A 24,837-nucleotide genomic window follows, 5' to 3' on the forward strand; every position below is an offset into this window, starting at 1 on the left:
TTGTGTTTGGCATTCAGGGTGCAGGTACAGCTAAAGGCCTGATCACTGAGGCCTGACCGCTTTTAATCAGCACACACACCCTGACACACACTCATATGCATACATAACAGTGGTACATATCTCACACGCAGATGACCCCCTTCCCTTTAACAGATGCACGCATTCACACACATACACGACACACCAGAAGTCTTTCCATCTGACTCCATTTGTCAGTCACCCGCAGAGGCTGTAGGTAAAATGTCACCACTCTGCTTGCTTGTGGGTGGATAGGGAGGGCTGGAGTATTCAATACATAAGTGCAGGGACCTTTTCCTTTATCTCTATAAAATGTGGGAGTAGGGAGAGTCAAGGATGCATGATGTCTGAGTCGATGGATCATTTTAGCAAGACAGGACTTTTTGGTCTTTAACTGGGGGACACGCTGAGAGAAAAGGTTAATACATGGGATATATGTTTGACCAAGCTAGAGCACATTTCTGAAGTGTATGTAGATGTCCCTTTAAGTTTTGGACAAGCCCTCCCAGTGATTTGTGCCCTGTACTCCAGAGTTCTTTTTATATGTCCATGTCCCTCAGTAAAACCAGCAAATATACAAAGAAAGATCACTCCAGCTACTTGTTTCCATGGCACAAGCTCAAGCTGAGGTTATATGTGATTGTCAGATTCAAAATTGGCTTTAAAGTGGGACTCAACACTCGCCCATTTAGCCACTGGGTTCTCACATTGTCGCGTTAACGCCCACAATTTCAGGTAGCAGCTGCAGCAGTGCACCTTATTTCCTGTAGAGAACCATGCTTCAGCCTCAAAGACATGTATGACACATTTAAGAGAACTGCAAAGTCTAGATCTGTTGAAGGAATAGTACAAAAAGAAAGGTACGAGGTGCATCTCGAGTCAATGCCACAAACCTCTGCTACTTTGACTGTACTGTGTTGTAGGTCCAGAGTCAGTCTCCTACACGATACGATGTAAAGCTCAGACATGGTGTGCATGAAAATAGTGCAATAGAAATTTGACAACCTCAGGACCTGTGACTGGACCTGCAAATTCAAGTGCAGCCTTTACACAGCCTTTCATTCATTCCATTCCTTTAAAATGCAGGATTTTTATTCAGGTTTCTTTTTATCCATACAGCCTGCTCTGGGTCAGAAAAGGGACACTATTGACAGGCAGCCACTCCACCTCAATGCTGAGTCAGAGCAAAATGTACACACAGTTTTGGAAGTCAAGAAGAAACTGTTTTCATGGATACATGTAGGCAGGACCACATTTGAATGCAAGGAATTGTGCGAGTGTGTGTATGCTTGTTCATGTGAGTGTGTGTGTGTGTGTGTGTGTGTGTGTGTGTGTGTGTGTGTGTGTGTGTGTGTGTGTGTGTGTGTGTGTGTGTGTGTGTGTGTGTGTGTGTGTCAGACAGAAGCTGCTCCTGCTGTGGTAAGCACTTTGTCTTCCTTTGCTCACCTCTGTTCACTCTTGGTTTACTAATGACCTATATATATTGACGGACATGTCAGTCACACTTATGTCTTGCACTTATTCCCTCTTTCTGTCTGTCCAGCACAGACAGGCTCTCACACACACACAAGCAAACAAAAACACATGCACACACAGATCCCAGAGGGCTTCTGAGGCCTCACTTTCTTCAGAACTGATTAAAATGCAAGACGCAAACATTAAAAACACCAAGGTTACCATAGCAAGGTCAAGAATGAAGAAGCTGATACAGGTACGAGGAAATAAACACAACGAAAACAAATACTAAAAAGCAGCCCATGGATAACCATGGATCAGTTAAAGAAGGTTTATCTATCATCAACTTTCTTTGAATGAAGGTTTATAAATCTTATATGACCTATGACTTTAAGATGCACATTGATGTTTGTTTATAGTCATTAGCAAACATGAATTCACACAAACATATTTTCATGGATCAGTAGGCTCAGTGAAGTAAAAAAATATAGAGCTCTCTTGAATAAAATACAACGTACGAATCTGTGGTGTCTAGTAATTCTGCAAGATATGTGCAGGAAAAGTGACCCAAAGCTCATCATGGAATGATCAAGGGGCCCTATTATGATTATTTTCAGGTTCATATTTGAATGTGGTGCCTCTACTGTGTCATGTTTGTATGCTTTAATGTTCAAAAGTACTTTATTTTTTTCATACTGCCCGTCTCAAACCAGAGCCTGGTCTGCTCTGATTGGTTAGCTGGCCGGTTCTGTTGTGATTGGTCAACCGCTTAGAGATGTCCCACCCCTTCGCCTATCATGTACAATGTGTTGGAGCGCTAGTCAATAAAAGCGTGATTGTGAAACAGTGATGTTATGGAAGTACACAAAGAGTCCAAGGCCTTCAGGTTGTGGGGGGGGGGAGAAACAGGAGGGAACATTGGGATATTAACCGTTGCAGATTATTTACATGCACAAAAAACTACACACTACAGGAAAGGGTAAAACCCCCAAAAAGTAAAATAGGGCCCCTTTGTATGTGAGTAACTGCTATAATGCTCAGTGATGTGATACATATCAGTCCAGGCAGTGTTAGTGCTGTCAATGCAGAAGGTAATAGATCAGAAATCTGTAAAGTAAAGAAACACTTTGAGTTCTTGGACACATGAGTTCAGCAGTTCTGATGTGTCACAACATCTCTGGTTTCTGTGTATAGGAAACCTGGCTAAGGCCTGCAGAGTTACCACAAGACATCCATGCTGTGCCCCGACTCTCAAAAGCGTTAAAACAGACATTGCTTTCTTTTGCTTGGCTGCCATTAAAGAGTTCAGTGTTTGTTGAAACGGAAAGGTTGTTATGCTGACATCTGTGATGTAGCAGCGCAGCGAGAGCAGGCAGCTGCTGGAAAACAGACATTTATGCGGTGACGTTTGGGTTTGTTTCAAACTGAAATGACAATGAGAGTCCTCTCTGCACTGAACGCATCGCAGCTGTAGCACAAGATGACGCTTCTGACAGCTTCCCGCTCTGTCACCATACAGCGCATGCCTACAGGATGTGTTTAAATAAGTGAGACACTTGACAGCCGCACCCCCGAGATGTGTCGGAGGTTACGGCTGAGGGCATCTTCAGCACCAAGGACAGCAGACATCACACACCATATATTAACAGTATTAGGCCTATTTTATTCACGAGTTAAACAGAATGTCATATAAGCTTACATGTAATGTATACTGTGTTGTTGTGAATTATGAACAAGAGAGGCAGCAGTATTATTGAATGACTCGTTGACATGTTATAGCAGCATTGAATGGCACTCTTATTTGCTTTGTGTTCAGTTGTTTGAATGACATCCCCTGCTGAAAATAGAAATCAGAGCAAAGTGCCTAACTAAAGATGGGAAGTTGTAAAGGAATACCCTAATAGGAGGAGAAGATGTTCATGGAAAGTGAGTAGACAAAAGGTAAACATGCGAATGATCTGTTTACAATGCCAAAGTCTGAAGGAGTAATTACAAAAATAAATAATAGAGCTGTTTGACCTACAAATAATGTTTATATAACCAATACATCAAAACAGTTGTGTAAAAGGATATCTGTCTCTAAGTATAAGCATTTAAAAACAGTGCCTAAGTTATGATTTGAATCAGTATTCAAGTTGGTCTCCAAGTTGTGGTGGAAATATGTTCATCAGCCAACTGACTGGAGCATTTAAGAGCAATGCGCTGAGGAAAAGGATTAATGGAGCATTGCCGAACCAAAAATGACAATAAAAAAAGGCAGACAGCTCTGTGGATGTTGAATTGATAGCGATAACGTCACAAATCACAAAGCAGACACCCTGCGCCAAACAGTTTTCAGCGGGGGTCTGTTTCCCAGTGACAGCTCGCTTTCCTTCTCTCTTGCCTCCACCCTCCCCTCCCTCCTTCTCATCTATCAGGAATGATGGAGTGACTCCTCCATCCTACTCCCTCCCCTGTTACATTACATGTGTATCCAGACATCCACTGTGTCCGTCAAACAGGACGTTCCCCACTTTGTGCATCCCTCTTTCCTTACCTGACACACACCCACACACGCACGCGCGCGCACACACACTAACACACACACACACACACACACACACACACACACACACACACACACACACACACACACACACACACACACACACACACACACACACACACACACACACACACACACACACACATACGTAAAGTGATCGCCCGTGCACGGAAATAAACATATCCCCATATGCAGATATATTATGTGTGTAATTTTTGCATAGGTCATGATAACCATTGCTCTGTGTATTGTAAACACACACACATACACCTGCATACACACACACGCACACAAAGACTGACCACTGTGAAGTGGACTTGTCAACTGGCAGGGGCCTCACTAACAAATAAACACCCCATCTATCCGTCCTTGCGTTTTTCTTTTAGGCCTGGCTGTGTGTGTGTGTGTGTGTGTGTGTGTGTGTGTGTGTGTGTGTGTGTGTGTGTGTGTGTGTGTGTGTGTGTGTGTGTGTGTGTGTGTGTGTGTGTGTGTGTGTGTGTGTGTGTGTGTGTGTGTGTGTGTGTGTGTGTGTGTGTGTGTGTGTGTGTGTGTGTGTGTGTGTGCATGTTTTTGTCTGTGTGTGTGTTAAGTTGAATTCCTCAGCCTGTGGTTACCAACAGCTTTGAAGTCCTAACAGCACCAGGGCCCTGGGGGTGATGGGCTTGCCCGCCACCCCCAGCCTGCACTGGAAGGCCCATAAAGAGAAAAGCAAACAAGCAATAATACCCCGAACGAACAAACCTTTCCTCCATCATGGCTGCAGCATCCGCCATGGCCCGGCGTGCCAGAAACAAACACACGCACACACACACACACACACACACACACACACACACACACACACACACACACACACACACACACACACACACACACACACACACACACACACACACACACACACACACACACACACACACACACACACACACACACACACACACACACACACACACACACACAGACACAGACGCAGGGATTGATTCAAGAGGGATTGAGACACAAACAGACATTTGCTCATGCAGTGTAAATCTGCATACAGTATACAGCAGTTGATCAGAATATGAAACACACTGATATATGTGTATATGCTATAGTATACTGTTGAGTGCTGTAGTAATACTATTAACTGTTATTAAAACTGTTATTAATTATTAGTATACTTTTAACCCAAATGTTAGCATCTTACTTGTTCCCTTGACGAAAAGCCAATGGGGTTCTTCTATTGGATTTTGGATCATTGCAGGAAATTAGCCCTGTGGCAAACAAACTTGCTTCCACATTTTGTTCAGCAAGAATATCTTGAGGAATGAACACCACTTGATGATTTATATGCAATTGGAAGAAGTATAACATTAAAATACCAAACCTCAGTCGCATAACTTCCACCTCACTAAGCTTTCATCTTGTAATTTGATTTCATGCACTTAGCTTTTTGAAAAAAGCTTTTACTCTTGCTGCATAAATGGATTATTGTAAAAGTTGGAAAGTTTGAGTTGGAACAGTTTGCAAGAGCGCTGCCTGGATACAATAAGGCGTACAAGTAAATATGAGTTTCCATTTTTGGAGTGATGGTGTTTTGTTCCCAACAACTTCTGTACAGTCTCATTTAGCCACTGCCTTTTTAAGACACGTAAAAGCTTCAAAATTCATTCCTGCAGCACTCCATATGGGTATATATGAAAGTATTGCTGAGCTTGCTTGCTCAGTGAGTAACTCTTGCATTTGGACTGCAGCTGTATGGTGTCTCTAATTAACGCCATGCTCATTATTTCTCTTCTCTCTCTTTCTTTTTTCTAACTCTCCCTTCCTCTGTTTCCTTCCCTCTAGTCACATTTCCCTCCCGGCTGCTGTTATGGAGTGGGAGTCAGTATGATTGCTGCAGGCTTCTCGGCGTGCTTTAATTAGCATCAAGGTTATGGAAGATCCTCAAAAAGTCAAACAGCACTGCAGGGACTGTACATTTAAACGGCGAGGGAAAACGTATGAAATACAACACAAATAGATCAGCTTGAACTAAGATTTCACTTTCAAACAGTGATACATAAATGCATGTGTATGGATTCCCCTTTAACTCCATGTTAAGCTGCAACACAGTTGCTTAAAAGTCAATAAAAGAGGGGTAAACATAGCATGATCCACTGAAACTGGACACATTTAAGGGTGTTGGACTCCAACAAATAAATGTCTGATAGATTTCTGCAGCCAACTTTCCCTGGAGAGAGCGCTCAGTTGCTAAAGCATAATAGTCTGTGCTAGTTGGAATAAGACACTGTGATTCCAGGAATGAAAACAAGATGGCTTTACTTTTACATCCAGCATTCGTTGGTGTTAACATCATGATTCAAGACCTTTCTCTCTGGAGCACTAAATCAAGGCATAGTCCTTTCTTCCAGCCTCTCCTCTCTTTTTGAGCTCCGAAAGGCGAAATGCCATGCAGCTCACAGCCAAAAGGCAGCGGCGGAGTGAGGCTCCACACTAAGCTTAACTGACAGTAGAGGAGGACTTTGATGCAATGGAACACTAGAGTTAGCACAGAGCAATGTACAGTATAACACTTCATACACACACGCAGGAAAGCATGACGTGATGTGATTGCCTTGATTGGCTTTGAAAATGTGTGTGGCGGAAGTAAATGAGTAACACCCGCTCTCAAGGACAACGATGGAGGTGCCTCTCAATAAGGAACAACAACAGTAACAGGCTATTGTTAAACTGTGCAGCTCCCACTGTGTATGTGTAGCAAGGGGGCCTCTGGGGAAAAGAACAATGGCTCAGAGGACTCAGTGAACTGGATAAATAATGGCTATAACACACAAAGAAACAAACGTAATAATGCAAAAACATATTCGTCAAAATAAAAGAAGAATATGCAATATTATCCTGATCCTGGATTAGAAATGCTGTCGCTATAATTTAAAGGATGTGGTGTTATGTGTGTGTGTTTGTGTGTGTGTGTGTGTGTGTGTGTGTGTTTGTGTGTGTGTGTGTGTGTGTGTGTGTGTGTGTGTGTGTGTGTGTGTGTGTGTGTGTGTGTGTGTGTGTGTGTGTGTGTGTGTGTGTGTGGGTTTAACTGACATGTTCTTGTCGAGAGCCAGGCAGTTATGTAACGGCCAACACAAACAAACAGAGTCCTTCCAAGGGACGGAGGAGAGCCAATGGATTCATGAATTCACTGCACTCAGCCTCAACTGTCTGGCAGGACAAATATACAGAAAAACACAGAACAAAAAACATGTGGGTGATGAGGAAAAAAAACAAGAAGGGAAACGAAGCATATCCGTGGGACTTCTACAGTAATGCTGTATCTCCTTTTTATACATTGGTTTTGATTGGGACTATTTGTAATGTGTGTACGTAAACAAAGCAAAGACAGCAAGCATTACGTTTTACTATCCTCAAGAAATAAGAGTTTGGTATAACTGTAAAATAATGGGGAGGCAAACGTGAAACATCTTTAATAAATTCAAATTTAAAAAAAAATAAGCTTGAATTGATAGGGGAGTGTCTTTAATAAAGTGCTTTCAAATATGTCTGATCACCAGGGGGCAGAAAGGCTCCAAAGCCATCTCCAAATGAAGCATCTAGCAAACAATGACATTCCTTTAATAGATCCTCCCAACTTGATGACAGAGTTTAATTTTGACTGGTATTTTAGCTCCGGGGTGGTCCGACCTCTCTTAAAAGTATGCGGGCTCCCATTTTGCAAGATGAATGAGTTTATTCCCCAGCCGCACTCAAGCTCCACCATTTTCCCTCAACCCAAGGGACAAGCAGACCAAAATAATGAGATGAAATATAGAAAGAGGCTCATTGGCAGTTCTAGCAACCCCCAATGATATTACATGGAATCTTTTGAATCATCTTTCAGGCTTTGCTTCCAATCGAATGATGAAATGGAAGCTGAATCATTGCACTGGTCAGGTTGATGGAGGTTTTGCGTGACAAAGCCAATGAAAGATGATAACGCGTCTGCTTGGAAGTATGTGTGTGCATGAGGGCAGCAGCTAAATCACTTAAGCCAGAGAGTGGAGTGATATAAAACATTCGATGTGAGATTGACAGCGGGCTTTGAACCGGCGGCCAAGACCATCAGCCACAAGGGTGAGTGGAGAGAGAAGGAAAGGAAGGAAAGGAAGTAAACAAGGAGAGAACGGCCTTGTCATTTCGAAAAGCTGAGATCATCGGTCTCTTCAATAATTTTAAAACGTATTCCACAGGGCTAAGCCATATAAAGAAAATCAAATAATACAATATGGTTTCACCATAACTCAAAACTGATTTGTTAAGATCATGACCATTGGCGCTTTCACAACTTATATTCAGAATCAGCATTTTGATGAATAACCATCAGTAATGTAGATATACTGACTTAAGTGGGTGTATACTGTACACATAATTGAAGAGCGAGAAAAGTCTGGTGGTCCAGAAAAGTACATTATTTTATTGGAATGCAGCCTTTAAAACCAGTTAAACACAATGTTTGTAATATTAAAATAACCAAAAGCAAAGGTCATTTCTAACGATGTTGATATAATATGGATATAAAGCCCGGCCCAGTGTAACATCAGTACAAAATGATCAAAAATGAATCACATTAATCTGTATAGTTCATTCAAACTTGGCCAAATGAACTTCTCTCCTTTCCACGTATACTAAGATATGGTAAGTAATCCATGCAAAACCAGAACATCAGGCTGAAGAAGGCTGGAGTGTATCCGTGAGTGTCTATGTTTTTACTGATTTACTGTATGTGTAATTATAATAAGCATTATGATACCGGCAACTTTGAGGATTTTGTGTCTTGATAAATCCAGTAAGAATGTAAACCTGCCGCAACGTACAGCGGAACAGCTGCGTGCATTTGCAATATATACACACACACACACACACACACACACACACACACACACACACACACACACACACACACACACACACACACACACACACACACACACACACACACACACACACACACACACACACACACACACACAAACTGGACGGACAGACATCCGTTTGCTGTTTTAGGATCAAATTAGGGTCGCAGGAATTTCACACTGTTGGTAGATAGGAGCTGGTTCACCTGCTCCAGTCTGTTCTAATGACAAATGCAAGACTGACTTAGCGAGATTAGATCTGGACTCACATTCTCCGTGGAAAGGCCGAAGCCTGCTCACAAAACATACAGTAATCCAGACGATGAGTGACACGTCCATTCCCCTCGTAAATTCTCTAAAAACGCCACATCCACTCACGACGATTCTCCTTGACAAAAGATCCGATGACATCTGCACTGATATGGAAGATGAAATATCAAAATTTGCTCACAGCAATTACGACTGAAACCTGTGAAGTACATGCAGCCACACACACAGGCATGCACACATACGTTGTCCCATTGCCAAAGCCACACCGAAAAAACATCCTCGCTTTCACAGACATGTCTGGCTATACACACAAATACACCGCCAAGCAAGATAATGACAGTATAATACTAGAGTGTATTCTGTTAAAGCCCTTAAACACACTTTGGAGTCTGTGTAAACAACAGCAACTGCTCTCACACTCTCTCTCGCTTCCTCCCCTGCACACACACACACAGACAGACACACAAACACACACAGTCATGGAGCATAAATTAGGTAAACAGAAGATGCTTCTTGGAGGGATTTCGGGCAAATAAAACAAAGCATGAAATATTCAGCGAAGGTGCTCCATCCACATCTGATTTAGAACAGTCAAAGCCAACAACGCCTAATACAAACACTTCATTTTGAGTCTTGAATCTACCTCACGGCTGCTTCCTGACAGCCTGCATATTTAATGACCACATTATTCATTTGTGGCCTCTGCTCAATCACATTTTGTTTGTATGCTTTAGTAAAACAACAATTTAGGGAAAAGTATCCAATTATGAATAAGCTCTGTTTGTTCAGCCGGTTTAATAATGAATCAACAACCTTCTCTGTGGGGTGAAATATAATATTTTGGGGCCCAGTTTGTGGCTAGGAAATGTAAATACTTATACATCTGTTCCATTCTGTTTTATCTGGCTGTAGCGCTGTAAATATGTTTTCATCTTTCTCTCTATCTGCCTGTACCGTGACCTAACCCGCATGCACTCATCGATCTGTTAACACAGAGGGCCTGGAGAGCGAGCTGCGTGTTGGGGCCCCCGACGGCTGCACGCGGGGGCTGCGGGGGCCTGTTGGTGCAGCTGTCCCACTCCAGGGTAACATAAGACCTTATTAGAGTCCATTAGACCTCTCGGAAACTAATAAGAGATTGTCAAATACATCCAAACATTCACACAATTCACAGAGAGACAGGAAGTAAATGGAGGGTGGTATGGAGGGGGGGGCAGGGGTCTGCCATTTGTCAGCATAAGGTCCTGTTCTTGCATATTACTTTTGCACTCCCAAAGTTGGGGGCAAAAATATAATCGCTGTATTCAAGCAACCCTTAGTAAAAAAACAAAATATTGATTTCTCGACTCTTGTCTATTGGATAAAGATTCAAACATAATTGAATATAGACATGGGACAACTGAAATTAAGAGTTACTCTAACGACTTTAAGGTTTTCAACACCCTCTTTTAAGGGAAAAATAAGGTTAAAACGATGAGGGCATCAGGTTTTGTTGTCATTTTCGGCTTCCATTTCATATTCTCCTCAGTCTGTTTACTATTTACATTTATCACCTGGCAGCTGCGACAAAGTTTCCTCGCATCTGGACAGTGAGACAGGCTGCTCTGCGGTCCACAGAGCCAGAAAAAGAGCTTCCTTTGGCCCTGACAGCAGGGGCCTGACCTGGGAGCCTGCCTTTGATCTTTAATTAACACTGGTTATGGCCATGGAGAGGATATAGTGGATGAACATGGGAGCATTTAGGGCCAGGGACAATGACTAGGACTGCAAAGGCTAAAAACAAGCAGCTTTTTCTAGAAACTTCCAACAATTCTTTTTGTGTTACTTTAAAGACACTGTGGAACAGCCGCAGTGCAGAGGTGGCTTCAAATAGCTGCTGCATGTGAATTCTGAAGCAGAGTTAGGAGCTTGCTAAAAACGGAGTAAAGACGAGCACATCTAGTGATATGGACACACAGGAAGTAGCCACAATAAAAGACTGTTGGAGAAGCATTGCACATGCAGATAGAGCTACTCATTAGTGTTTTTTATTTATATTATAGTACAATGTGTACATTTTTTTCTTTAACCTCTTATGTCATATACATTTTTTTTAATTCTATTCGATCCTGTTTACATGTCTGTTTATATAAATGGTTTTAATATGTTTTTCTTTTAATGGAGTAAATACCACAAAACCACTAGTGATTCAGCTTTCTCTTTGGAGTAGGCAAACAAATCTACAGATACATAAACAACTCAAGTCTGAAGTAAACAAGTACATACCACTTCTGTTCATTTACTTTACTCTATACTATTTCAAAACATCATATGCTCTTACGTACTGTAGAAAAGTGTTTCGCTGCTTTACTTTCTTTGAAGCTATGGGACACTACGGCATCCCTTTAATGGAGCCGCTGCACTGGATGAGCTACTGCACAGATGCAAAACATCTCGTTGCAGGGAAACGCTGATGAAGTACTGCAACTGTAATTGATGAAAGCTGTTACGCTGGCCGCAGAAGCCACACACAGGAAATTCAATTTAGCTAAGTTTGTTAAATTATAAAGTTATCTTATGTCTATGCGCATACATGCAACCCTTTATAAATAAAAGGTTAGAAAATAAACATACTTCTGGGGGGATTATAACCCATTACACTGTTAATGTTAATCCCATTGGGAGGTTGTGTGCTGAAATGAAAGGCTCCTTGTGACACTTAACCTTTGAACCCACTGGTTGCTTGATCCCAAAGGGGCTATAAAAGATACCATGGGGCATTATTTACTTCATGTCCAAATACTTAAGGTGAAATAAAGTGAAATGGTGAGGAAAAAGGACATTCAATGGACAATTACAATCAATAAACATGGAAAACAGAAACATCTGCGAGTAAAACCCTCAGGTTGTGTGTCGTTTAAACAGAAATATGTCCAAAGGATCAGCACAAGGACCCAAAAAACATATTAAGTGACTTCAGTCAAGGAGACATTGTGATTCTCTTCAATAACCAGCTGGCAACAACTCAAGCCAGTCGCCCTGCAAAGCATGTGTGATGATGATGTCGCAGACAGTCTGAAATAAAAAGGCAAAGCCAGGCCTGCCAGACGTATACTTTTTGGCTTTTTCAACCACCTCGGAGGCGACAACAGACTTTGGGGCGAGATCGAGTATCTCCAGACTCCAACGTCTACTCACTCATGACTCCACCAACACCCGCAACCACCACCGCAACCATTCCATTATTCACCATCCACTCCTGCCCACTCCTTTCTTCTGGGTTATCAGTCCCATCCCTGCTACTCTGGTCAAGAGCTTCCCATTGCTAATGATGTGTGACACAGAAGATTACTATTGGACTACTGCACATTGCACACATGCATACTCTCCAACAGCGCTGTGGGATTTGTTGGGTTCTTTTGAAGGTGCAGAATGACATACACAGAAAAACATACACATATGTATAGATAAGGCAAAACATATTATACGTTTTTGGCTGACAGACATGAAGTGTGAAGGTCTTTTCATTCAACCCTTCTGCATATGCTGCATTGCATCACATTTCAAACAATGACAAAGAATGTATGAGAGACTAGGAAAAAAAACGGATAGATAAAAAGCTGTCTTACTTTGGCAGGTGTTGCTTCTTTCCTCGTAACCCGGGTTACAAAGACACTTCCCGATTGGCACGAGCCACTCGCCCTCTGTGCTGCAGTACATTCGCGGAGGCTCCTGCTCTTTGGAGTGATTGACACATGCCCCTTTGACCTCCACCAGCGACTGGGAGTCCATGGGCACCGTATCAGGGAAAGAGGCCAGATTCCTCACAGTGTTCGGGCACTTCTTGAAATAAACCCTCACTGAAACCAAAGCTACGCAGGCACCCACGTCCTGGAACGCCAGGTAGAAGCCCTTCTTGGTCATGGGACCCACCTCGCGCACCTCAGTGTTCAGCTTGAGGATGCGATCTCCGAGGTCCATTTGGGTGAAACTCTCATCAGCGGCGATGGTGTCGATCTTGGTGTACAGGTGTTCTCTGAAGTGGGTGCCCTGGTCGTCGTCCGTCTCCTGGTAGAGGAGGTTGAAGGTCTCCTTGCAGGTGCCCAACACCAGCGGGATGGAGTTGCAGTCCCTTAGCGTGAACTTCAGCTCCACGTAGATCTTCTGGGCCGACTGGCGAGCAATCCAATTGGTGCGAAGCCAGTTGTTCTGGCTGTACTCCATCACGTTGCACACCTGGAAGGTCCTGATGGGAGTGTAGTGCTCATCCACCCCGCTGATCTCCTCCCACTAAAAAAAGAATGGAGAGAAGGAGAGGTGGAAGAGAGAAAACAGAAGAAGACGAAGGAGCAACGAACAAAAGAGAGATAGGGAACCACGTGCAAGAGGGAACAATTGAAGGTAAAAAGACAAGAAGGGTTGGAGGAAGCAGACAGTTAAAAGGAAAGGTATTATGTATTTTCATCACAAAGGAAGTGATGAAAAGTAGGTAGAAAGATGTGAGAAGATAAGAGGAGAAATTAAGGTGGAGCAAAGATATAGAGGTTAGGATTTGGGGTCAAAAGAGAAGAAAAAAGTAGCAAAGGCATAGGAGAGAGGTGAAGAGGCGGGAACGGGAAAAGGGAAATTTGGAGTCAGAGAAGGAGGAAGAAAGGGGAAAGGAGGGATAGCAGAGAAGAAAAAAAAGTTATCTCTAGCCTGTAAGCATTTACAGATGAATTATTTAGATACAGATTCACTCTTGCTGAATACTAAGCATCTAATAAACACTTAAGGGTGAGAAATCGCACTACAAGATCTCTAGTAAATTACTCAAATTAATTAAAAGCAAACTTGCTGCATTAGCCAAATGTTCTCGATTAGCCTGCTGTGAAAACATCTCAGAGTAAAACCATAAAGTGTGATTTCCCATCATACATTTGTGTGAAGCTGCTTAATTGCTTTTAAATATTAGCAGATATCTTATAGTGTTTTTTTCCACCCTTTTACTAACATGTTTTTTTCTCTACAAGTGAGGACTTTCAAGCTGCAAGTCTTGGTTATTTGCATCACAGTACTACTGCTACTGAAGGAAACGTGCTGAATCCACTATGAAACAAAAGAATCTACGAAGTATAGACAGATGTGAGTGTATACCAGGAACGTTCGTGTCTATCTTACATTTTCCCTCCACTGGGAGAAAGCAATGAGAGGAGAGGAGAAAAAGAAAGCGGGGTCATTCCTTTTGAATTGGACACAGCGGGAAGACTCATTGATCATGCGCTTTGGCTTCGCAGTCCAGGCAAATCAACAATGAATCGGAGCGATGATGAATGGGCAAACACCTGAAACACTGGGCTCATTGTGGTTAAATGACAGTCATTAGAACGAATGAGCCTTAATGTGTAAATGGATGCTTTTTCTATTTTTTTCCGTGAAAATTCAGAATGAATGTATGCCGGAATGCTTTTCTTTTGAGAGAGGGAGAAAGAGAAACGCTTTCTGGGTAAGTGAAACTGAATTATCGCTCCTTTCACACAAGCATTAATGGAAACATAAACTCACACACACATATACATTAACATAGGGCTCATGTGAAGTGTTTAAAGTGCCGTAGCAGGCGGACACAGCAGGTGCTTTCAGCCTGAACACAGAAATTAATGACGAGCTAAGAAAGTCTAGGTTCTCCATTACATGTTTGTGTGTGTGTGTGTGTGTGTGTGTGTGTGTGTGTGTGTGTGTGTGTGTGTGTGTGTGTGTGTGTGTGTGTGTGTGTGTGTGTGTGTGTGTGTGTGTGTGTGTGTGTGTGTGTGTGTGTGTGTGTGTGTGTGTGTGTGTGTGTGTGTGTGTGTGAGTGTGTGTGTGTGTGTGGTGTGTGGCACATCTATGAGTGTGAGGCGTTCAAGAGGCTCTCAGTCTGAAGGATGGCCACTTGCTTTTCATCTCACAGTAAAGTTAAGGAAACACCCTTGAAAGAGAGAATGGAGAAGTAGAGGAAGTAAAAGAGATAGAGCTGGGAAAAAGCAATAGGAAGAAGGAGGGTGAGACAAAGTGAGACAAAAATCGAGGGGAGGGATTCCATTGGTGTTTAGTCTCCCCCGTCATGCTTTTCTTGGCGTCACCTCATTCATCAGTGTAGTCCAAGCTCTCTGTAGCTCTAACAATAACAGGGGGAAGTAGTGGGGTCTAAAATAAAGGAGATGAAGCTAATCTTAACATTTCACCTCAATGTACTCATGAGTTTAATAGCTTGACGCAAAATGTATGCAGACATAATGATGTGATGACGTGCAAAGAGATTTGGTGAAAGACCCTGACACAACCTGAAGGGGCGGGAGGAGAAGAGCTGCCACTATGATTAGTGATTGTGTTGACATTATGTTTGATAAGACAATGTAATTACATGAACTAAATGAAAAGATAACATCCTAATCTGCTTCAGCTTCACATTTATAATGTCTGTCTTGGTTAAACAATGTCTCCCTGCTGGGACTGAAAGCAGCACAACCATGAATCTAGTTGTTTTGTGCAGAGGTGATGTGTGACTGGTTTAAAATATCATAAATATCTAAATGTATATAATAATAAGTACTCAATAAAGACATTTCTGTTTTCGCCCCAAACTCTCAAACTTTTCTTAACCCTAACTAAAGTGCTTCTAAACCTAACCTAAACCTTGGTAATACCTTTAAACTCTCAGCTTTACTTTTAAAGAAACACTTTAGGTCTCCTGCTACTGTTCCACACTGCCAGCTGCACTGCAGAGAATGTCTTGGTCTGAATGGTAAAGATAGTGGGAGCTGTGCCCCCACACTTGGACACGGTGTGTGCTAACCGTCAACACAAAAAGGCCCAACCCACCCAGCTCACAGTCTGTTTGTACCCATGGCCCTAAGGTGAATATACAGAGCCATCAAAGTCTGAACAAAAAAGGCTAAATAACATCTTTTCCTTTATCTCTTGAGGATTGTAAATATTAACACAGAGTCCACAACCCCCAAATGGTTCAATCTAAATCGTAGTGCATTACCATTTATCATTATCATAATATTTTATGTATTTTTCTATTTCTGCTACCCAGTCAGCAAAGTGTCTTATGTCTGCTCAAAAGGTGCAACCCTTACTCCAACTATTCAACGTTCCAATACAACTAAACTGCATTCTCAAATTCGTTTTTAACTTGGGTTAGAGTGGCAGTTTGAAAGACTTGGTTAACTTTGTAAGTTGAAACAAAACTAAACAAAAATGCAAAAAAATACTTGATTATGTTAAGTCCACAGAACTACTTTATTTAGAAAGAAGATAATGAAAATAAGTCACGTTATTAAGAAAAATGAGTTACGGTTGTGTTGTTGTTTCACACAGGGCGTGAACATCAACACTTTGACAATGCAGTTTTGTTGTAGGAACATATTGTTTAGTACATCAGGCAACACTGGTGCCAAAGTATTGCACTTTGACCACAGCACTTACTTAAAAGTGAAAAAAAAAAACATTGTGGCGGAACATAATCCAGGCAACTCTCCAAAATGTAATACTCTGGAATGTCCACCCTTGCTTCGCCATTTATTAGAAAAAAATCACTGCTATATTTGCTTTGCCTAGTTTGATTTTCCTTTATCCTAAAAAGTGAGCTACTCTGGCAAAATTGGTTTCTAACGGAACAAGTGGCCTGAGGGTTGAGGGTACAGTGCGTGTGTATTGCGTACTGTATGTCTGTATCGACTGGAAAAGTGTGTGTGTGTGTGTGTGTGTGTGTGTGTGTGTGTGTGTGTGTGTGTGTGTGTGTGTGTGTGTGTGTGTGTGTGTGTGTGTGTGTGCGTGTGTGTTTGTGTGTGTGTGTGTGTGTGTGTGTGTGTGTGTGTGTGTGTGTGTGTGTGTGTGTGTGTGTGTGTGTGTGTGTGTGTGTGTGTGTGTGTGTGTGTGTGTGTTTTTGAACATGAACTATGTTTCACAGGCCGTCCCGAGTATGAACATGTTGTGTGCATCTGTGCATCTGTGTTTCTGCATGGATTGGTGTGTGTGTATGTGCATAATACCCAGTCTTAAGCAGATGTCTGTGAGAGCTGCAGGATTTATGTCTTATCCCTTTATGTACTTTCATGTCCAGCAATATGATGCAAACTGGGCTAAATCTAAAGTGACTGCGAGTGATTGCTCTCTGCTTTTAAGCTGTCTTTGGCAGGGGTCTGAAGTTTGCCGAACCCCAAACACACGGTTCAAAATCAAACCCAGGTGTGTGTATGCGTCTTCACGTATGTATGCGTGTGTGTTAGGCATGCTATATCCTATTCCAGAGAAGATGACTTGACTTGAACAAGTCTCTGGCAAAGTAAATCAGACCTCCGCTGTGATGTGAGGATGCCACTCTGGAGGATAGCATCAATTACATGCAGCTATCCTCTTCCCAATCACATCATACAACATTACATCATAAGAATGAACAACCTTGAATCACTTCCCTGGGTGTGTTAGTTAAGACTTGTTTTCTGTCCTTTACTTGACAAGGAGGATAAAGGAGTGTGGAATAAACAGAGAGTATATCAACATTATAATCCAGATCCCAGAAAAAATATCATGTTGGAGAGTTCTTGACGGACTGTAGGGGTATCAATTGTATGTATGTATGTTACAGTAGATTCAAGGTTTACCATGTTCTGTGCACATTGGTGAATTGGAAAACATGTTGGACTGTTCAGCAAAACGCCAGATTACTTGATGACAATTGGCCTGACACAGGAAGTTATATTTGAACCTCTAATTTATGTTCGTATCCAGGATTTGTTCCTATTTGATCTCTTGGATTCACGTATACTCTCATTTTTGCCTACCCCTATGTGAGAGAAAATGGTAAGACTGGTCGAGAACACTCTTACCGAAATTAAAATAAAATAATTTGACAGTTGAAACATTTCACTAACACGATAAAACACGAATATCATGGTATCACATTTGGATTTGTATATGTGTTAGTTATTTTAATGATTGCATTATTGCGTTTGTTGGCTAAAGAACATTGTTTAGATCAATTGTTCCCAAAATATCGACTTTGTTTGGGCATGTTGCACACTGCAAAACACATGTCCTTAGATGGGTTTCGGGATTTGTACGAGCAAAATCTTTTGGTGGATCTGTATTTGACTTCTCTTATCTCAAATAAAATCCAGAGGCAACATTTTTTGCATTATAACTTCTCGTCACCAGAGGCAATTCCTGATGTGAATCTGTGAAAGAGTTGATGTGTTTACCAGCATAAATAAAGGTCTAAAGCCAGTTTGTTCTCTTCATAACCCTCCTCTCCCTGCCCTCTAATTGATATATAACAGCACGAGGACCCTACACCAGTCCTGTTTACTTCTGACCCCGAACCCTGATGGTCACCGTCGGGGCGTAGTTTGGTGTGATCCTGCCACTGGTTTCTCTGATCTGTGCTGTAGATAGGTGAAGCAGCTAAAGGGACAGTAAAATGGAGTGTTGTAACCTGATCTGCTCATATCATTAAAACAGGCACGTCTCAGAGGCACCAAGTCAGCACACCAGTTCACGCACTTCAAAGACACACAGGTCAACGGGAGTTAATGGGCCAGTATATTGACCAGTATAGGTTAATAATGCATTTTACCAAGACTAGTCATATTTAAGATTGCAATTGGGTGTCCTATTCTCTAAGGTTTAAAAGTTAGTTATATTTTTAAAGAGAGTGTCAGTAGGTTTGGTTAAATCCTTATCAAAATGTTTTTGTTCTTACTGGACTCTATTCTAGCAATTGTCATCTGTTAGCAAGTTATTTGAAATGGGAATGAGGGCCAAATATATATTCAAACAATAATTTGTATAGAAGTAAGCTCTGGGTTGGAAAACAATTTGTTTTATTAATATAGAAAATATGTTTATATTGTTTTATTTGAAAGAATGTGAGTTTTTCAGAATATGTTACAGCACTTAATGTTATTAAATAGTTGAGATTTTAGATTGTTGTCCTTCTTTCGGACATTGAGATACTATATGGGGCTTTAAAATAAAAATATTGGCAGAAGCAGTCTCCACATAAAGTGTATTTACAAGTGTCCATTAAAAAAGCTACAGCTGGAGAGGGGTAAATCAAAAAAACTGTAGGGGCCAACAAGTGTGCAGCTCTTGGGCTCCATAAAGGTCAGTGGGGTCACTGGCACGACAACTGTGGCATATCTGTCAGAGGACATTTCATCAGCCGGCCTTACAAAAGGAACCCTGAACGCACACTTCATTCCTCCTCTTATTATTGTTTTTGAAAAAGGCGTCAAGCTTGCTCAAGGACACATCAGGAACAATAAATAATTCTGGAAACAATACATTTCAAAGAACCGTTGCCTTTTTGTAGTTTGTCTGTGCTTTTTAGTTATGCTGAGGTCTCATATTTTTTTGTTAGGGGGAATATCAACGCATTTCTGGTACCAACAGGTGTATTTGATACAATTTCAATGTGTTGTCATGCTGTAGTAGACTTTACGTTAATCAACATTTTTGCATCAGCTGGTCTTACCAGGAAGAAAAGTAACTGCTAATACACTTTAAACTTCACCCTCGTCTTCCTCCTCTATGGTCCCTTGCCCTCCCTACTAATCCTCGTTTATGGAAGGGCTTTTCTCTGTACTCTCTCTGTCTGGGGGGCAGGGGATACATTTTATGCTGGTCAGGCTGATTTCCCAGATGGGGTAGCAGCAGTGTATGGGGGGCTTTAAGAGCCCATGGGTGACTAAAGAAGTCGAAACAGAAATCTGTACTCTGACAGCACACTTAAACACAGAAAGCTGCCTGACTGAAGTGGTGGGCATAGTCCACAATATAAAAAGCCATGCTATTATATTGTGTATGGGCCCCCCACTCTCCTCTTCCAGCCCTTAGAATTGGAATGTTAGATGTGAATGTCTGTGTTAAATATTTCTTATTATTGCTGACGGATTAAACAGAGTTCACACAGTGCGACTGCTGGCTTTTTTCTATAGATGTCAATCAATTTTATGAAGACACAAAAGCTAAGTCGATGCCATGTTACTTTGCTTGTAAAGTAAATTGACAATCCAAGAGGCCAATCAAATGACTTGATCCAATGGGACATTCAAATGCTTTGTTCCAAGTGGACAACAAATGGCTTGATCAAATGAGCCAATCAATTAGCTGAATCCAATTGGCCAATCAAATGGCTCCATCCAATAGGCCAATCAAGTTTCTCATTCCACTGGGCCAACCAAATGACTGGATCCAATGGGCCAATCAAATAATGTAATACAAATGGCTAATAAAAATGATAAATCCAACTCTATAATAAAATTGTTGATCCATCTGGCCTATCAAATCAGGCGATCCAAAAAAGTCCAATGGAATCAAATCACTCAATAAAATGAGCCAATCAAATAGTTAAATCCAAACAAAACTGAAGCCTATATGGAAGATGTTATAGTTTTATTCAACATCAAAAATGTTTTCTTACAAGCATGGCAGTGAGCAAACCAAACTACACATTGTGAATTACGACAAAGCCACCAGAGCTTTGGAACTCTATTCCTCCTATTGGTTCCTATTAAAATTGACTTTACTTTGTACTTTGGCCCAATAATTCTATTTGGTATGCACAGCCCGTGTCTGGGGTGTTAGTTTGTTGCTGAAGAATGCTCTCAAAGAACACAAGAATGTAATCTCTAACACTCTTTAGTCTTGTGAAATACTAAGCCCCCTGGACACTTCTCAGCAATCAGCCTGCCTCCCAGACAGATAACGGTATGTGGATCACACACACACACACACACGCACACACACACACACACACACACACACACACACACACACACACACACACACACACACACACACACACACACACACACACACACACACACACACACACACACACACACACACACACACACACACACACACACACACACACACACACACACACACACACACACACACACACACACACACACACACACACACACACACACACACACACACACACACACACACACACACACACACACACACACACACACACACACACACACACACACACACACGTCAGTCTGCTTGTGGCCCTGGAGTGAACAACCTGGGGAAGCTAAGCTCTTAATTTGTTCTGACCGGAGCACGGTGTGTCTCGGTAGGACAATAGCTGCGGCCTCTCCATCAATGTGAATGAGTGTTTTGGGTGTGTGTGTGTGTGTGTGTGTGTGTGTGTGTGTGTGTGTGTGTGTGTGTGTGTGTGTGTGTGTGTGTGTGTGTGTGTGTGTGTGTGTGTGTGTGTGTGTGTGTGTGTGTGAGGGCTCAGTGCCACTGCCACATTATGAGAAATCATTTGTGAGCAGCAGTCTCCCAGGGCAGGCTGCTTATCGGAGTGCAGTCAGTGGATGACGTGAGTAATTACAGATGATTCACCTTGAGGACTTGATCATCAGCAATATCTCTCTCTCTCTCTCAGCCGTTGCTGTCCTTCCCTCTCACCTCTTCTCTTCCTCTCTCTCTCTCCCTCTTTCTGATCCTCTCCTGTCCCCTCTCTTTCTGGAGTCATTCTCATTTAAGGCTGACATTGGCTTCTATTCTTGTCGCATTTTCAAGAACTGTATAACCACACACTACTCATCTGAACTCATTCAAAGCAAATAACTTGAAATAAAGCAGAGCTCACTGTGAACACTGCAAAACCTCCGCCACACATTCCTACGTCCAGCGCTGGATCAAGTCCTCGATATTGGTATACGGATATTCCTACACGTGAGTAACTTCTATCAGCGCAACATCAATCTCTTCCTTTCAAATAGTCACGCTATTGTTTTGTAGCCTGCAATTGTTTTCAGACTAAATGACTTTAAAGAGCACGCTGTTTTTTTTTCTTCTATAGGGTCCTTTTTTTCCTTGTGGTTCAAACAGAAACGTTACCAGCGCTGTATACGGCCGAGGGAAACAAGGTTTGGCAGCTCCACGGAACAAATGACTGGATTACCTTAAGCCACTGCCAAGGAGTAATTCTAACACTTAATAAAGGAAAAAAACTAGGAAGTATGTGTGTGTGTGTGTGTGTGTGTGTGTGTGTGTGTGTGTGTGTGTGTGTGTGTGTGTGTGTGTGTATGTGTGTGTGTGTGTGTGTGTGTGTGTGTGTGTGTGTGTGTGTGTGTGTGTGTGTGTGTGTGTGTGTGTGTGTGTGTGTGTGTGTGTGTGTGTGTGTGTGTGTGTGTGTGTGTGTGTGTGTGTGTGTGTGTGTGTGTGTGTGTGTGTGTGTGTGTGTGTGTCAGTGGGCCAGCCCTAAGGCACAGTAGTCTAACTAGCTAGGCAAATAAACACTGAGGGAGAGCTCAGTGGAGGGGTAGCAAAGAGATGATAGATGAGGCTGCAGAGATTTGTTTTCAAATGTTTGGAACTTTGTTGCTGCAAAATTGCTAGCTGTTTTAAAAAAAAGCTGTACAATTCTCACATGTTATTGTATTGTTTTGTTGCGGTATTTCAATACCAAAATATATACAGTATGGTGAATAAAAAAAGATAATTGTATCAACGCATGACACTGACAAACTTGTAAAATGTGTGTTAAATGAACTGTGTTACAGCATGTGTGACGGACAGAATGAGGCTGTGCGTGTTGTGTAGAACAAATGGATTAACAAGTGAAATCCCAACAATGGCACCATTATCTTTACATGCAACACAAGTCAAATGATATCAGTTGTTGATGTTGTATTCACCTAAAAGGGGCTTATCTACATTCTTGTGTGGATACTTTTATGTCTACAACCTCAAATCTGTTAATGCCTTAATCTTACATAAAACACACGCACACTCAAGCACACAAACACACTGTACATTTTCCCTTAAGCATCTTGACCATATGGCGAGCCCCGAATGCTTAACCCTTTAACCTAAGAGACGGAGAATGGACAGAAAAATTTCTAAAGAGAAGTGGGTTAATCTGCACTTGGTTCATTGGGTCAACATAACATAATGAGAACCACAGGAGTTTGAAAATCCAGATTTCATGTGGTGTGACGTTGAATCCAACATCCAGTGTGTGTTGGTGGATCTGCCCCCCCATACAAATGTAAGCATGTTCAGAAATGATGTGGGTGGATGTAGAGACAGAGGATACTCACCCCATGCAGTGGGTAGGAAATCCATCCCAGCTCCCCTTGGCTTGCTTTAGAGTCTAACAGGTTGACTGTGGAGAAGAAGAGGAAGAGAAAACATGAATGTCTAGTCCTTGTTAGCCCCAATTAGTCTTCTTCTATTCCCACAGGGGGGATCACCAACGAGCATTGATCATGACTTTATTGACGCAGCTGCCACACACACACATGTGCCACCCATATCACATGCTAGAGAAAATGTAGCGGCTTTCTTGTATTGCATTGTGAAGAATCGAAGCGGAGGTTCAGATGTAACATTGAACTGAAGTAGAGCCATTTTTGAAAATACACAGCCATTATTTTAATTTTATTTGTCTTACAGTTTTAAACCAGTTTATTCTAAGCACACACACACACACACACACACACACACACACACACACACACACACACACACACACACACACACACACACACACACACACACACACACACACACACACACACACACACACACACACACACACACACACACACACACACACACACACACACACACACACACACACACACACACACACACACACACACACACACACACACACACACACACACACACACACACACACACACACACACACACACACACACCAATGGTGATTGGACTGTTACCAGGTAAAGCAAAACTTCATCAATTTCCGATGAAATCGCCAGTTTCCAAGGTGGTCAGAAATGAGATTGGTCATACTGAAAACAAAGTATAACTCAATTTATAATGAAAGGAAATACGAGTCCCACCTATAATTCATTCACATCAAACCGAAACCAAGATGGAAAGAGGGAAATCCATTTCTAAGAGATGGAACATGACAAATCCGAAGATTTTAAAGCGTGATGAAGCAAGTTAAGGCTTTGGGTTTCTTATGGTGAACATTTGGTCAATATGCCAAAGTAAAAGCATGATATGATTTAGGGTGAGGAATTGTTTGGGACTAATTTACATTATGTTTACCAACCCTTTATATACAATGGCTAAAACAGCTCTAGATAGTCTTCCTCAAGAATATAATTAATGAGGAACAAGATTTTCTATTTCTAGTATGTTCACATGGCAGTGGTGTGAATTATTGTCGTTGTATACAACTGTCAGTAGTGTTATATGGAGAGCGGAATGTAAATGCATCATTGTGCTCTATGGATTCCCCACGTTAGAAGGAAAACTGCATATTATCCCCAGATACTGTTTGGGATCATCATAAAACAAAAGCTAAATGCAGAATACAGAAACTGTTTATACTGCTACAAAAAGCTAGTGGAAGTAACTTGGAAATATTCATAATAAATCAATTCTATGTTGAATTTTGATTGTTATTTGTTTTCATTATTTCTGCCAAACAGAAGCCAGACAAAACGTATATATGATGCCTTGCTTTAGTTTGACATCAACAAATAAACTAGTAGGCGGAATTGTAAAAAATGTATACCATAAAGATATTCTGTTTATTTTTTTAATGTTTTCCTAAAAGCCTGTTTTCTGGTACAAATTGTTAAAGGGTATGCTAAAGTGATTCATGTGTATTTACTGTACCATATTTTTTTGCAATCACTATAAAAA

At 41.7% G+C, this 24,837-nt stretch overlaps 1 protein-coding gene across 7 annotated transcripts in view; it reads right to left on the reverse strand.

The window, feature by feature from the left end:
- Nucleotides 1–24,837, reverse strand: part of epha3 (eph receptor A3) — a 104,904-nt gene that overhangs the window by 73,021 nt on the left and 7,046 nt on the right. For all 7 annotated transcript variants that reach the window (XM_079665349.1, XM_079665348.1, XM_079665345.1 and 4 more), the window contains exons 2-3: nt 23,250–23,314; nt 12,780–13,440 (exon numbers count right to left, since the gene is read on the reverse strand). In XM_079665349.1, the coding sequence (XP_079521475.1) occupies nt 12,780–13,440; nt 23,250–23,314 (726 nt within the window). The remainder of the gene's footprint in view (nt 1–12,779; nt 13,441–23,249; nt 23,315–24,837) is intronic.

Source organism: Notothenia rossii, assembly GCF_949606895.1.
Source record: "Notothenia rossii genome assembly, chromosome: 2".
Lineage (NCBI taxonomy): Eukaryota > Metazoa > Chordata > Actinopteri > Perciformes > Nototheniidae > Notothenia > Notothenia rossii.